Source organism: Engraulis encrasicolus, chromosome 1 (assembly GCF_034702125.1).
Source record: "Engraulis encrasicolus isolate BLACKSEA-1 chromosome 1, IST_EnEncr_1.0, whole genome shotgun sequence".
NCBI classification, from domain to species: domain Eukaryota; kingdom Metazoa; phylum Chordata; class Actinopteri; order Clupeiformes; family Engraulidae; genus Engraulis; species Engraulis encrasicolus.
In genome coordinates, this window is record NC_085857.1 from 26450687 (window position 1) to 26468186 (window position 17500).

Here is a 17500-nt window from a genome sequence, read left to right on the forward strand (position 1 = left end):
AAAAGGGGGATCTTCTCCATGGTCCGCCATTTTGAATTTCCAGAAATAGAAATTTTTAGCTGCAAAAATGACTGTACTTGGGCCATACTTAAAAAATATGAGTTTATTACTTCGTAAACTTTCATGAAAAGATCAAATTTGGCAATAGGCAACCCAGTTTCAATGAGCAGCATTGCTGCAGTACTTTTTTGTCCATTTCCTGCACAGTGTACCTTCAAGTAACAGATTAAGACTTGGTGATTGGTGTGCATGCACACATGTGTGGAAAAAAATACTTACGACTTGTTCATTGGTATTCCGATGACAGACAATTTATAACAGGGGCCATGCCATGAGAATTTAAAAAGGCTGCTCTGTAAGTTTTGATTGGTTGTTGCGCTTCAAAACGTAGGGGCACTGTGAGTTTTGATTGGCTATCGTGATGAAAGTGAGGTCAGGACTAACAGAGTTCTGTGGCTTAACATGGTCATTTACATGGAACTACATAAAAGCATTTGCTGGTACAAATCGTAGTGGGTGTTTTTTTTCTCCATTGATATTATTCAAATGTAAGCAGCTTGTTGCTAGTTGAAATTCACTGAATGCATTTGACTAATGCATAAGCTTCCGCAAGACTAAAATTATCTTTGTCGGGAAGTGTACAGTAGTGGTGTGATGTTGCACAGACACAAACACACACAGGAAAACATGCACACACAAAGTCGTACTCAGACAAACATGCATACGTGCACGCACGTACACTCACACACACACACACACGTACACACACGCGTGCGCTGTTTCGTAAGACGCAACTACCTGTGCACACGCACACTCTCTCTCTCTCACACACACACACACACACACACACACACACACACACACACACACACACACACACACACACACACACACACACACACACACACACACACACACACACACACACACACACACACACACACAGTTATGTCCAATGGTGAAGAGGTTCATTTTCTGTGCTCCCAGGGGCTGGAAGGAAGTCACCATTACATTATTCGTTCCTGTTTTTGTTTTGGTTATGACTATTATGCTAAGTAGCCACATTTTATTAAAATTTAAATCCTTTATTTCTCATGCAAATGCTGCACTATTTACCCCATCTCCGTTTTTTTGTATTTGGCTTTCATTTTGTTTTTTTGTTTTTTTCATTTGAGTCACAAATGTCATTAGCATTGAAATTCTCTCTCTCTCTCTCTCTCTCTCCTCTCGCCCTCTTCTCTCTCTCTCTCTGTCTGTCTCTCTCTCTCTCTCTCTCCTTTCCTTTCACCCTCTTCTCTCTCTGTCCTCCAGTGTTCCCTCTTTCACCAATGGCAAGACCATCTTCTGTCTGTTGTGGTCTTCAAGAATTAACACAAGAAATACATAAAACCTCTCTCTTCCGTCTCTCTCTCCTTGTCTGTCTCATTCTTCTCATATTTCCATTTCCCCTCTTTCCCTCTCTACCTTCTGGACCTGTGCAGTTCCTCTTTCACCATTGGCAAGGCCGCCTGACTTCTGTGTGGCTTGGACCCCGTTTCTCGACAGTGTCGTTGCTAACTAGTTAGCAACTTAGTAGGTTGCCCATGGGAAATTGCGTTGCAACTAGAGATGCACCGGATCCAAGATCCGGTTCCGATCCGGCAGGATAATAGGGTTTTTCACAGGATCCGGATCCGGTTCCAGGATCCAGGATCCGGTAGCCGAGGCTTTTCAGTCAAAATAGTTTGAGACAGCGTGATATAAAGGGCCCACGTGTGTGAGTAGGCTATGTGTTTCAACCCTTTCGTAGGATCCGGTATCCGGTTCCGGATCCGGTAGGATCTTAAGCAGTGGATCCGGTATCCGGCAGGATCCTAAAAATCAGGAACCGGTGCATCTCTAGTTGCAACCAAGTAAGTTGCTAACTTAGTTAGCAGCGACACGGTCGAGAAACGGGGTCCTGGTCTCCAGCAATGCAGAATATACATACATGAATAGAAAACAGATGAACAAAAAAACTATATCCTCTCTTATCTATTCTCTTCTCGCTTCAACAACTGAAACAACAGTTACTTAAAATGCCTCTCCTGTCTCTCTGTCTTTCCCTCTCTGGTAACACTTTATAGTAATGGATGCATGAAAAGCATTATAAAGACTAACTAATGATGAACAAAACATTTTTAAAAAATCTGTATATGAGTGGGACCTTTTTTTAAATATGTAGTTGAATAATAAATACTCAGTTAAAAGGTTTGTAAATTATTGAACATTTTATGAAGCATTAATACAACTTAGTAAATAAAATAAAAACATTTGTTAATGTTTTATTCATCATTAGTTAATTATTAATGAAGTTGTTATAATGCTTGTTATGCTTGTTATTATAAAGTGTTACCCTCTCTCCTGTTACGACTTCCCCCTTTTAATCTCTCCATCTCCTATGGAGTATTATGGCTCCTCTGTCACCATTGGTTACTGTTGGGCCAGGGGACGGTATCCAGAGTTGCATTAAGTAGAAGTAGAAGTACTCTGACAGATGTAATTGCAACACTAGTGGTATGATAGTATGTGGTTTCAAATGTGTGATATCACATCACTAGTGTTGTAATTGCAGCTGTGAGACTCCTTCTACTTCTGCTTTATACAACTCTGCTTACAACACATAAATACGATACCTTTCTCATCTCCCTCTGTCCTTCCACCCTCTTTCTCTACCAGAGCCCGGCGGTCCTTCGTTCACCATCGGCAAGGCCGTATGGCTTCTGTGGGGTCTGGTCTTCAACAACTCTGTGCCCGTGCAGAACCCAAAAGGCACCACCAGCAAGATCATGGTGTCGGTGTGGGCCTTCTTCGCTGTCATCTTCCTGGCCAGCTACACTGCCAACCTGGCCGCCTTCATGATCCAGGAGGAGTACGTGGATCAGGTCACTGGCTTGAGTGACAAGAAGGTAAGGCTATCCTGATTATTGATGTGATCATCAGCATCTTCACTAACATTATTGTCACTGTGAATGTCATTGTTGTTGACATTGTGAATGTCATTCTTATTTTTTAAACATGGCCACCAACAGGGACAGGTTTTATAGGTGAAAAAGACAGAACAAAGAATACAATAAATCATCATCATCATCACCGTGATCATCAATATCCTTATTCTCATCATCATCATCATTGTCGTCATCGTCGTTGTCGTCGTCGTCATCATCATCATCGTCATCATCATCATCACCATCATCTTCAAACTGCCTTCATGATCCTAGATGGATATTTGGGCCAAGTCACTAGCTTGAGCAACAAGGTGTGTTATCATTCCCATTATCAACAGTATGTTGTTGCATGGGTGACAGGGGGTTGATTGCCAAAATTGAATGAAATTGATAAATTAACAGAATGAGCAATAAATCAAGAAAAGTAAAGGAGGTGGAATAGTGCGGCGTAAACAAAAAGAACATAAATAATTCTTCACAAACCTCAAAGTTGAATGCAACATGAATATAAGAAATGGTTTCAATATTACAAATAATATTGTGGAGCCAGAGACCCACCTGTGCTACGATTGCAAATGCAATCAAATAAAAATAGACAAGATTACAGCTCATATTCAAATGATTCGATTTGACCTTTAATTTGAAAGGCAAAGGACCCAATCAGCCTTTCACCAGACACATCAAACAATGTAATTTATAACTGTATTTTCTTTCCTCTACAAAAAGAAAAAAATATCGCAAAATGGGCAGGGCATCAGAAATGGTGTCGCCCGGGGCACAACTCATTATAGTTCCACCACTGACCATCAGACAAACAAAACAAGAAGCCTGGGACCACTGTAACACACATACACTGTCACAGATATAGGCAAGACAAGAGGACACAGGTCTACTGTGCGTACAGACATGCATACATGAACGACTAATCCGTCCTTTGAACCACAAAAGGTGTTTTCCCAATACTGCTCATTATTGAACTGTAGACCCAGCTGTTACTTACCTCAATAGCCATATTGACAACAGGGTTGCCAGATGAGGCTGATGATTTGCAGCCCAAAAAATGCTCAAATCCCGCCTGGAAGCACTAAATCCTGCCCAATTCTAATGATTACTATGGTCATAAATTGGGCGTTTTTTACTGTTAAAAGCCATTTTTACCCATCCTAAGCAGCCCAATTGGGAAACCGCCCAATCTGGCAACACTGATTGTCAAACCTCAATAGCATTTTTTCTTTTTTTCTCTCTCTCTCTCTCTTCTTCTTTCTTTCGTCTGAATGACAAATCTCAGCCTGCCAACTCCAATACTAAATCCTTCACCAAAATGACTACGGGGACTGTCGAACCACCTGTCACCGTAGTTAAAGAGCACTTTTAATTTGCCACATTTTCCCTGTTTTCAAAGGCAAATGTCAACCCGCCTCTGAACACTAAACCGTGCTCTATAAAGGGTGTTGTGACTCATAGCCTGTCCAATGGAAAACACAGCTGTGTTGGTACTGGGGTGTGTTTCTAAAAAGTATAGTTGTTAGCCAGTTAGCAACTTGGGTAGTTGTCAATGGGAAATTGCATTGCAAAAAACAAAGTAGCTAACGTAGTTAGCGACTGTGGTTTTGAGAAATGCACCCCTGAACTCTAGACAGCCTGAAAGCCAACCTGGGAAACTCAAACTCCCATTTTCATTGTGACACGGCACTCCACAGCACACAACAAAACTGCATTTATCCCTCACCCATGTAAGGGGGCAGCCCCCAATGGTGCCCCAAGCGAGCAGTATGACGTGATGGTACAATGCTCAGAATACCTCAGTCATGGAAGAGGATCTGGGAGAGCACTGGTTAATTTCTCCCTGCACCAACCTGTCGGGTCGGGAGTTGAACCGACAACCTTAACTATAACTGCCCTGCCATAGAGATACAGCACCGCCAGTTTGTATTGGCACCCCTTCATTTTATTTTCAAAATGTGCAATATATCCAGAAATAAAGTTTTACCACCTAGATCTGATTGGAGGTCCGAAGATATTAGGAATAGAAAATATTATTTTTCCCAATGGATTTTGTAATTTCAGAGTACTTTTTTTAAATAAAAAATGGTATGTGCAGAAATATTTGCACCCCTCCTTAATATTTGGTTGTACGCCCTTAGACAGCAATGACAGCCTCCAAATATTTTTGTATCCATCAATGAGCTTCTTGCACTTCTCTGGTGGTATTTCCCCCCACTCTCCACTCAAGCTTCCTCTTGAATCCACAGTTAATCCTGTTGGATGTCGTTCATCCTTCTTGGTGGTATGCAGAAGTTACCTTGGATACCGTGGCTCTGATACACCACAAAGACTTGCAGTCTCGGTCAAAGATGCAACAGTTACATGCACACCAAGAATTTCTCCTTCTCTGATATGTTACCCATAATGTTGTGTGCATTGCAAAATGTTGAGCTAACTGTGCTCATACCCTGCTAATTGAATCATCACACTTCATCTTACTGGTGCAATGTGCAATTAATGAAAATTGGCCAACAGGCTGGTCCACTTGAACCATGAAACTTCCCACACTAAAATGACAGGCGTTTCAGTTATTTTGTCCAACCCCTGTACGAATCAAATGTTAAATCTGAATTGCTACAAATTACAAATCTCCCACCTCTCTTATGTTGAATCCCTGTTCCTTTATGGGTGTGGTGAATCGGAGCCTGCCAGTTCTATGGCTGTGCAACTAGTGCAGGTGTGCAAATATGATACACAGCTGTGCTGATGTTGAGCTCTAGACCCACCTGCTACTAATGAAGTCAACCCTAAATGATCAATTAAAACGTTTGACATTTTTGTTTCTTTCGTTTTTCTTTAAGGTTTTTTCCTTTTGCTTTCTTTCTCTTCTTCCACAGTGACTTTCAAGATCTTCGCATTTTTAGGCGCTCTCGAATTATAGCCTAGGCTTACCTGAAAGTTACAGGTAAAGGATTGAGCCAAAAGTTGATTCCATTGTTTGACAAATGTCAACCCGCGTCTCTAAGACGCTGAAGAAGACTTAGGCCGAAACATCTGTCTGTCTGCCATGCTAACCTAGTAAGATTAAAACGCCAAGAATTTCATCCGGAAGTGTGGCTTTTTTACTAAACATGAACTTTGCTGTTTGCTCGCACCCAAAGACTTTGTAAGAAACAGTTGGGAGTTGAGCGCACTTTCTCTGAAAAAGACTCTAACCTGCGTCTCTAATACTTAACCGTGCTCTATAAATGAGGGCTGTGACTCATACAGTAGCATGCCTGGCCCATGGAAACACAGCTGTGTTGGTGCTGGGGAGCTGCCACCATTCTGACGCAATGAGTCAAATACACGTAATCCACACACACACGCACGCACACACACACACACACATGCGCACGCAGGCACGCACTCGCACACACACACACACAAGCACGCTCACTCAAATACACACACGCACACTCAAATACACACACGCACGCGCACACTCAAACACACACACACACAATCACGCTCACTCAAATACACACACGCACGCACACACTCAAACACACACACACACATACACATACACACACACGCACACAAACACACGCACACACACACACACAGTCACGACACAGACGCAATCAGTCAAATATAATATCACTGGATCAGTGCAGGTTACTGGCCAAACCCACTCACCATTTCAGGCTCACACATGCACAGTCTCTCTCTCTCACTCTCTCTCTCTCTTTCTCTCTCTCTCACTCTCTCTCTCTCTCTCTCTCTCTCTCTCTTTCTCTCCGTATGTATGCGTGATTCTGTGTGCGTGTGCACGCGTGCATGCGTGCATGTGTGAGTGCCTGTGTATGGGGAGAGATTAATTGCTTGTAGCAGACCATGTAAAAAAAGAAAAGTGATATAAGAGTTGCAACGTAGGACAAAAAGAAATGAAAAATATGAACTATTAAAGAGATATGAAAAATACAAACTTTAAAAGAAATAAAAAAAATAAAAACACCCAAGTGTATGTGACCAAGTGTATGTGTGGGAACGAACACAGGTCCAGACCAATTTACCCTTATTCAGTAGCATGAATACAGAAAATGGCAGAACTTTGAACAAGACGACGAAGAAAAAAAGACTTGTATATTTAATTTTTAAAAAGTGTGAATATGAGAAAACCATCAAGCCCAATGACTGTAATTATGGTCTGGGCTGTACTATACAAAAGCAAACTAGCGGCGCTTAAATCCAGACTCGCGATTGGATGAATTAGATTTGATGAGATGAGAGATGATGAGGTTCTCTAATAACTCTGCTCTTTGTGTGTGTGTGTGTGTGTGTGTGTGTGTGTGTGTGTGTGTGCGTGCGTTTGTGTGTGCGTGTATGTGTGTGTGTGTGTGTGCGTGTGTGCGTGTGTGCGTGCGTGCGTGCGTGCGTGCGTGCGTGCGTGCGTGCGTGCGTGCGTGCGTGCGTGCGTGCGTGCGTGTGTGTGTGCCAGTCTGGAATCCCTTGCTGTAGGGGAGTGTTTGCTTTAGATCAGTGTCTTACTAGACTGGACAGTGCTGATACTCTGGCTTTTGATCTCCCTCAAGTGTGTGTGTGCGTGCATGCGTGCGTGCATTTGTGTGTGTGAGTGTGTGCATGTTTGTGTGTGTTTGTGTGTGCGTGCATGCGTGCTTGCATGCGTGCGTGCGTGCGTGTGTACGTGTTTGTGTGTGTTTGTGTGCGCATGCTGTGCATATGTGTGTGTGTGTGTGTGTGTGTGCGTGTGCGTGTGCGTGTGCGTGTGCGTATGTGTTTGAAATCAAAGAAAATGAATCTCACACTGAAATGTGTCTCTATGTCTGAGATAGTAGAAAGACTCCTTTGGCTCATCTCAAACAGAGTCCAGAGATTAGATGCTGCCACAGATCATAATGTACTGTCTTCATAGAGGTGCACAGATAGGGACAAGGTGGTGCTAAAACACATGCCCTTTGCCCTACTGGACCAAAAAATGTCCTTTTGAAAGCTTGTCTTTTGTTTCTTGGTTTTTGGAGGTGTTTTGGATTTTTAAAATATATATCGGCCTATAATGTATAGTGGTCCATGTTGACATGTACATAAAGAAATGCTTGACTATTAAATACTAATACCTATAATTTAATACATAGGCCTATACAGTATATGAGAAAACTGTGGGGAAAAAACACATGTCAATTCCACACAACTTTAAAAACAAAGAAATAAATCTACATACAAATATCTGAAACATAAAATCCATGCACATTTTTTTTTAAAAGATAATATTTGAAAGTGTATCGATGCCAGTCATCCCTGTGTGTAGTGTCCTAGCAGTTGCCCATTCTGTGTTTCTCTGTTTGTATTGCTGCACTGTAAGCCAGGGCCGGAGCTATTATAGGGAGGGCGAGCAGGGCATTTGCCCCTGGGCCCAGGGCACTCTTCCACTGGTGGTGGGGTCCCAATTGTGATCTTGTCAGGCCATGTAGGGGGTCCTATAAGTGTTTTGCCCTGGGGCCCTGAGTACAATTGTTCCGCCACTGCTGTAAGCACACTACCCACCCCAAATGCATGATGTTCTCTCCTCCTATTGCCCTTGCCCTTTCTACCTCCTACCACCTACCCCTACTTCCTACCCCCTTACCTGCATTTCCTACCCCCCTACTCTTACCTCCTTACCCCCTCCTACCCTCCCCAAATGTATAATGCACTGTTCTCCTCTTCTTTCCTCTTTTTCCTCTCCTTGCCCTTTCTACCTCCTACCTCTACCTCGCACTTCCCCTTACCGTACCTGTATATCCTTACCCCCCTGCAGTTCCAGCGCCCAAACGACTTCTCACCCCCGTTCCGCTTCGGCACGGTGCCCAACGGCAGCACAGAGAGAAACATCCGGAACAACTACAAGGACATGCACAGCTACATGACCAGCTTCCACCAGAAGAACGTGCTGGACGCACTGCAGAGCCTCAAGGCAGGGTAAGACCGGAGATTCTTTAATTATATAGAGATATGCCAATGTAATAGGTTGGTATGGGCACCTAACATGACCAGGTTCCGGTCTGCCTAAAGGGGCGTGTCATAATGCTCCTAGCATTGAATAGAACAGTCCTTAGGTCTGCCTAAAGGGGGATCCCCCCCCCCCTTGCAATAATAGAACCCGGAAACAATGGGCCAATGGAACCTCTCTCTCTCTCTACTCTCTCTGGTAAGACTCTCCCTGATGAAGGCCTATGTGACCGCAATGCATAGGCCCATGTGTTGTTACACAGCATTGTCCAAAAGACAAAAAAAACATGCACGTTCGGCTCAAAAAAATTGGGTGCAGGACTAGCAAAATCACATGAAAACTGAAAGTAAAGTCCGCGACACCCAGCTCCCGCTTCTCCTGTTTTTAATGCCCCTTTTTGGGCAAAATAAGAGAAACGGGACCTTGGTGTCGCAGACTTTACTTTCAGTTTTCATTTAAACAGAATTGCCAAGCTTTTCTACATTTTTTCTCAAAACTCAGAGTGCCTCTGCTCTTTCCCTCTTGTTTGGAGGAGAGGAGGAGTTTATGATAGAGAAAGGGATTAATGGGTGTTAGGGAAGCGGAGTGGTATGGGAGTGATAGATGCAGAACCTGAAAAACAGGATTAAAAAAGGAAGGGAGAGGGAAATAGAGATTGATGATTGTTTGGTGAGGGGATGGGAGGCGGAAGTAGAGATGGATGGATGGATGGATGGATGGATGGATGGATGGATGGATGGATGGATGGATGGATGGATGGATGGATGTATAGAAACAACTACAAGGTCATGCACAACTTTATGACGACCTTCCACCAGAAGAAGGGGGGGGGGGGGGGGGGTGCACTGCAGAGCCTCAAGGCAGGGTAAGACATCCCTTTAACTTTTAAGAGAGGAGAGGAGGAGAAGAGGATTTGGAGGTAGAGTAGGGAGTGGGATGAGAGATGAAAGAAGAGGGATGGATGGATGGATGAGAGTGAAGAAGGGAGGATGAGATAGGGTGGGAGAGATAGTTGCAGAGCCTGGAGATGGGGTTAGATGAGAAGTGAGAGAGAGGTAAATGGGGATGGATTGATGGATGGATGTATGAATGGAAGGATGGGGGTGGGAGAGTGATGGATGGATGGATGGATGGATGGATGGATGGATGGATGGATGGATGGATGGATGGATGGATGGATGGATGGATGGATGGATGGATGGATAAAAGGAGCAATGCAGTGATGGATACATACTGTAGATCAATGATTCTCAACCTTTTTTTTTAACAAACTCCCCTTTGACCTCATCATAAGTCTCCCAACGCCTGCCAACCTTTTTGTATTGAAAGAACAGTCGACCCTTTTTTGATTTCCATATTTTCGCTGTTTTGCCAAGAATTAAACATGAATGTGCGTATAATTTTCTTCTTAGTGTGTTCACTACTTAGATGTATTAGTATTGGAATTATTAGCATAACTTCACTGGAAGTGGTAACTTCACTGGAGGTGGATAGAACCATTAGCATCAAAACACGAGTGATCAGTGGATGGAATTAAATACATTTTTACATTTATTTTACAGAGGTTTCCAAGTACATTTGATGACGTTTTGTTTGGTTCCATATGCATCCATTGCTATGTTTATGGCCTTTCCCATTACTAATCTCTACCCCTACTCCTACGCCTTCCTCTTGCCCCTTGTGCTTTCAAATGAAGTCACAAGGTGTAGGGCTTGAAACGCAACCCCCACGAATTGAGATACCCCTTCAACAATCACGGAATGACACTCACAGCTGTCACTAATTCCATGCATTAGATTGACGTTAAGAGCTATTTTTTTCATGTGCGTTTCATGGAAAAAAGGGCCATCACACATTAGGACAATGTTAAACTTAGTGCAATGGAATAATTATTACCACTTTAAAACCATCAATTGCGGCGCAACTTGTGTGCTTTTGTAAATGCATTCGCAATAAATTCAGGGAAATATGTCGTAGCCCTCCGTCGTGGAGTGTGGTGTCGGAAAATCTCTGCTCGCAGGGGTGGAAAGCCCTTCGCCATACCCCTACCCCTCTGTGTGAACGTGAATCAAGATGCCACTTACCCTACACGTGGACGTGCAAAACGGAGGGGAAGGGGAAAGGCATAGGGCTAAGGGGTGTAATGGGATTTACCGTTATTATGACTATACTGTTAAACCAGGCAATGGAAACACAAAGAGAAAAAATCCCCTATATACCCTCTTCTCATATTGTACCAGGACTTCACTATGAGCAATTAAAAAATACAAATAAAATGGACTAATGGCCCCCAATGGCAATTGAGCACCGGCCCCCTCCAACTATATCTTAGTCAATGCCCCCCTAGGTCCCCCTGATGCCCCCGTTGAGAAACACTACTATGATGATGGGAGAGCGAGGTAGGGATGTATGTATGCATGTTTGTATGGATGGATGAATGGATTGATTGAGGGAGGAATGCTGCAATGAATGGATGGGAGAGAGCGGGGTGGAAGAGGGAGGTAGAGATGGACAGATGGATGGATGGATGGATGGATGGATGGATGGATGGATGGATGGATGGATGGATGGATGGATGGATGGATGGATAGATGGGTGGATGGAGGGATGGAGGGATGGAAGGAGGAGAGACAGGGAAAATGTAAGTGATGAATGAATGCGTAGGGGATGGAAGAGGGAGGTACTGTATGTATAGATGGATATACAGTCAGAGCAAGGGAGGAATGGCGTGATGAATGGATGGGAAGGGGATGGGATGGGGGAGGCAGGTAGAGATGGATTGATGAATGGAGATGAAAGATGCTCAGTCCATTTTGTGTCATCTCGTGACATCATCTTCCATAATGGAAGAGCTGAAATACAGTGCTCAGCAATGACAAGTACACCCCTTTTGAAAAGTAACATTCTGAACATTATTTCAACAAACACAAAAGATATCTCCACAATATTCATTGACTATGTTACAGCATATGTGAAACTTACCACAGAAAAGTGGGTTTAATAATTGTAAAACATGTATTTTTTCCATTTTTGTTAAATTATGATGGTGCAAAAGTGAGTACACGCCAAATTGATGCCCAGTTTTGGTCCTGAAAACTGCTCGTTTAAGTTTGAATGAGTTCGGGGGTGCTGTGGCGCATCGCACTAAGCCCCCCGCATTTGGGCTTGCATGCCCGCGGGGACCCTGGTTCGAGTCCGGCCGGGGTCGTTTCCCGATCCCACCCCAACTCTCTGTCCCACTCGCTTCCTGTAACCATCTCAGACTGTCCTATCGAATGAAGGCATAAAAGTAAATATATATATTTTTTTCAGATCAGGTGTCATACTTCATCACTGAATCGCTCTCAGCTCTTCAGAAAATCAGCATTGGCCATAGTTTTGTGTTTAGGGTCATTGTCAAGTAGATTGTGGGAGCCGTTTCTCAACGTATTGACACGTATTGGTCTTTGAACTTGAACTTGAACTTGAACTGAATTGTGGACCGCTGTAACTACCACAAAACAATAACTACTGTACATTACACTTAGCTGACGCTTCTTTATCCAAAGCGGCTTACAGCTATTTAGGTACAGGGTAGACCTATGGGTTACAGGTCCTGGAGCAATATGGGGTTAGCCTACCTTGCTCAAGGGCACTTCAGCCATGGATGCAGGTGCTGGTAAGGGTGGGATTTGTACCCGCAACCCTCTGATTTCAAGGCCAGCGCTCCAACCATTGAGCCGTGGCTGCCCCACACTACTAAGCCATAACATAGGGCCTTTTGTAATACATTGCAGCTTGAATTTATAAGCAAATTCATGACAGGCACCATGTGTTAATGGGATAAGACTTCTCTTTTTCTCACATAAATAAATGTGATGAAAATGAATAGGCTATTCCTTTCTGACTGTCCTAAATAAAAAAGAATAGCATAATAGACAGACCGACAGACAGACAAGTTCACCAGATATTTTAATCCATGCTAGTTGCATTAGCACCACAATGTGCATCAGCATGTTACTTAAACTTGCCTTTGCCACAGAAATAAAACAACAATGTTGCCCTCTGACTGTGCTAAATGAAAGGAATAGCATAATGAATGTAGTCTGATAAACCAGACTAAATGTGAGATTAAATGTATAATTTAGTCTAGCCCCGATGAATAACACATCGGAAGATTGTTGTTGGAAACAACCCATGTTTTTCAAACTGTGTCTGTGCCTATTGGCCAATGCTTTGTCGTCCCTCCCTCAAAAACCCTGTCCCGCAGGCAAAACAAATGTGGCCGCTGGTGGGTGGGGCTAGTTTACTAGACCATAATGAATAGTGGTAGGCACGGCAGACAGACAGACAGACAGACAGACAGACGGACAGACAGACAGACAGACAGACAGACAGACAGACAGACAGACAGACAGACAGACAGACAGACAGACAGACAGACAAACACTACAATGATGATGGAAGAGCGAGGTGAGGACGGATGGATGTACGTACATATGGATGGATGGATGGATGGATGGATGGATGGATGGATGGATGGATGGATGGATGGATGGAGGGAGGAATCCTGCAATGAATGGATGGGAAAGACAAGAAAGACAGACAGACAAGTCCAACACATGATCTTTGAATCCATGCCAGTGTCATTATATTAGCCCTGTGGTGGGCACTGTGTGTGAATGCGCATATTGAATACATGGGCATGGTGTGTGAATGCGCATATTGAATACATGGTAGTATCACCCAGGCACAGACACTTGCTCATAAATATGCACATGGCATTCATGGTGCCAAGAGACACACAACACACACACAAACACACACGCGCAAATAGTCATAAAATGAGGGTAATTATGCGTCTACAAATGCACGTGTAGTGACTTGGATTTAATTATGTGAACATATTAGCCACATGTGCACTCTGCATTTGCACACACGCACACACACACACACACACACACACACACACACACACACACACACACACACACACACACACACACACACACACACACACACACACACACACACACACACACACACACACACACACACACACACACACACAAAGAGCCAAGTGAGATACAATTACATGACTCATTGGTTGTCGCGCTCTATCTCTTTGTGTGTGTGTGTGTGTGTGTGTGTGTGTGTGTGTGTGTGTGTGTGTGTGTGTGTGTGTGTGTGTGTGTGTGTGTGTGTGTGTGTGTGTGTGTGCGCGCGCGCTTGCCTGTGTGCATGACTGTACTGTACCACAAGGGAATATTGAGTGAAAGTACATAAAAAGACAATTGATGTTTGTGTAAAACATACAGCGCACACAACACACCAACGCTTATCTTTAAAGAGGACAGTAGCAAAAAAAAAAGATAATAATAACTAGAACTAGTTTTTTTTATGGCATATCAGAATAATTGAAATGGTGACGCAATTCCTCCTATTCTTTTCCCAGTTTTCAATTTAGTGTTTATTTGTTGATCTGCTGATTGCTTTGGCCCCTGTACAGCAGCAATCAAGTCCAGTCAGGGGCGCTGCTAACATTTTTGGGCCCCATGAGAGATTCAAATTTTGGGCCCCCAAAATGACAAATTATGTTATCAGCATCTTTCAGGGGCCCTGCCGGTGCAGTCGAGCCCTTTAGAATCTGTAACACCTTTCCCCCCTCGCGGCACCCATGAGTCCAGTCACAGTGCTCACAACGAGGGAAAACCCACAGGGGGAGGGGGCGCGGGGCGGATGTATGGGTTAGTTGTCGCAAGCCCGGGGGAAAAAAAAGGCAGCCCAGAATTGGGTTCCCATTACATTGAATGTACTGTAATGAGTGCTGGGGGGGCTTTTTGGACTGCTTTGTCTGGGGGTACGTAGGGCCAGTGCTGTCAGCGGCCCTGCCCTGCACACGACGCGACAAACAAAGAAAACGGCCCATTGGAAACGAAATGAGCTTGGACACGAAATGGGAGGAAGAAGATAGAATAGAGGGCAGGGAAGGGAGAAAACAAACTAGTCTGTAATGGACTGATACTGGGAGAATGAGAGAGAGAGAGAATGAGAGAGAGAGAGAGAGAGAGAGAGAGAGAGAGAGAGAGAGAGAGAGAGAGAGAGAGAGAGAGAGAGAGAGAGAGAGAGAGAGATGTGTCAGGCTGAGAGTGAATGGGACACAGAAGGAAGAGACAATCTAGGGATATTGAGCAACGTTTTGGACGGTTCAGAGGGAACAGCATGGTTGTTGAGTATTAAGGGCAGTCCTTCCTGTGGAGGAACGGAGATAGAGAAAGAAAGAAGGAACAGAGAGAGAGAGAGAGAGAGAGAAAGAGAGGTGTCAGGCTGAGAGTGAATGGGACACAGAAGGAGAGACTCAGAAAGAGAAACAATGAGAGACAGAGGAGGAGACAGAGAAGCAGCAGGAGACTGGCAAAGAAAGGAGAAAAAGACATAAAGACAGACAGACCCAGAATGAAAGAGAGGGAGAGATGTACTGTAGAGGACTCTGACGAAAAAGATGAAGAAAGAGAGAAAATAAGTAGTAAAGTAAGTACACTCGCCTCCAAAAGAGTTGTCGCCTACCCATCTGTTTGGAATAACAGCTAATAACCTGACTTTCAATTAATCACTTGGAAGTCACTCATATGAAAAGCTACAACCCTACATTTTTCATTCGGAAGGGTTGTAGCTTTCATATGAGTGACTTCCAAACAGATGGATAGGCGACAACTCTTTTGGAGGCGAGTGTAGAATGAATTCACCCATTTTAGTCTGATGCGGTATATATCCTTCATTGACCTAGGGGCCTGGAGTGACATATACGCTGCATTCAGACTTTTCAGATTAGAGGGTTTTTATAAAATAAAAAAAATGTGGGTATATTAGAGCTACCCTGTGAATCAGTGTTTCTGAACTGGTGGGTCGCGACCCAAAAGTGGATCGCGGAGGGGTCATGGGTGGGTCGCGGAGCCCTGGTGTAAAAAAACTCCATAATTCTTAAAAAAAAAAAAAAAAAAAACTTTTCCTGCAACAATTTACAACTTTTATTTTGATAGGCTAGAGAACTCCTTGTCATCTGTCGTCATAGATACAATCTGAATGTTTATGCGAGATAGATAGATAGATAGTCATTCGAGTCTTGGTTACATTTTGAGAATTGCATTGAATTGAATTGAACACTAAAAAAATTGGGTCGCTACTGAATGAGAGTGGAAAATGGTAGGTCCCAAGACTATTCCAATTGAGAACCACTGCTGTAAATGAACACATTCTCATGCAATATGAGGGTCCTAGCTAGCCCTGCGCACCATCCTACATACCTCCGCCATGAGACTTGGCTCCGCACTACGTCTGGTAACTGTTTTCTGTGAAGCTATGTTGAGCGGCAGGATTTGGCCGGTGTTCTGACAAACGGTCCTACGTTGTAATTTTATCCTATGGTAGGATGTTCTGTCAGGTATGTCTGAAACGGTCCTACATCGCCAAAGATAGACGTCAGACATGTTTGTCTGATTTTTCTGAAAATGTCCTTCCTGCCTCCTGCAATTGCGTCAGATCAATCAACCTCCAGACCATGAATACGAAATGAAATGGTAGTATTATGGGATGGTCAGGTGTTTCATGTGCTTCGAAGGCCGAGATATTTAGCTTTTTAGGCTGAGGGCACCTTTTGCCAAAAAGGGCTTAGGCATTCAGCAGGCATTTTTTTGCAAGTGTCTTAGGCTTAAATGGGTTAAGTATAAAATTGGGGAGGAAGAGGCATGTTAAAAAAGGGAATAAGACAAATAGCAGGTCAGAGGGAAGTAGTATTACTTTGCCAGTAATAAAACATCACACCACACGCTCGCACGCACACAGGCGCACACACAGGCACACACACACACACACACACACACACACACACACACACACACACACACACACACACACACACACACACACACACACACACACACACACACACACACACACACACACACACACAAACACACAGGCACACACACACGCACACACACACACACACACACACACATACTAGCACCCTGTTAAAACACAGGGGGGGCCATAAAGCCAGACAAGACGCACACGTGCACACACACACACACACACACACACACACACACACACACACACACACACACACACACACACACACACACACACACACACACAAACACACACACTAGCACCCTATTAACACACACAAGGGCCCATAGAGCCAGCTAGATGACCCACATTCAGACACACACACCAACACGAACACAAACACAGACACACAACCACACATGCACACACTAACACACACACGGGCACTCATGCACACACACACACACACACACGCACACACACACACACACACACACACACACACACACAAACATTTTAGCACCATCCCTTGCCACCAAAGAGGAAAGAAAGCAGGTCTGTGGGTTGGGAAGCCAAGAGTGAGTAAGGAATAAAGACAACCAGTTGGGGAGCCTGGGACAGAGAGAGATTTTTCACTTTTGAAAACCTCTTTGTTTAGATTTGAAAACAACTGAACCAGTGGAACACTGAAACAACTCAGTGAACAAACAAACACCCCATTGTGTGT

The 17500-nt window shown here is 43.9% G+C and overlaps 1 protein-coding gene across 1 annotated transcript in view; it reads left to right on the forward strand.

Annotated features, from left to right (window-relative positions):
* grin2bb (glutamate receptor, ionotropic, N-methyl D-aspartate 2B, genome duplicate b) overlaps positions 1 to 17500 on the forward strand; it is a 330977-nt gene that overhangs the window by 256409 nt on the left and 57068 nt on the right. The window contains exons 13-14 of the mRNA XM_063199452.1: positions 2698 to 2927; positions 8752 to 8912. Coding sequence (XP_063055522.1) covers positions 2698 to 2927; positions 8752 to 8912 — 391 coding nt within the window. The remainder of the gene's footprint in view (positions 1 to 2697; positions 2928 to 8751; positions 8913 to 17500) is intronic.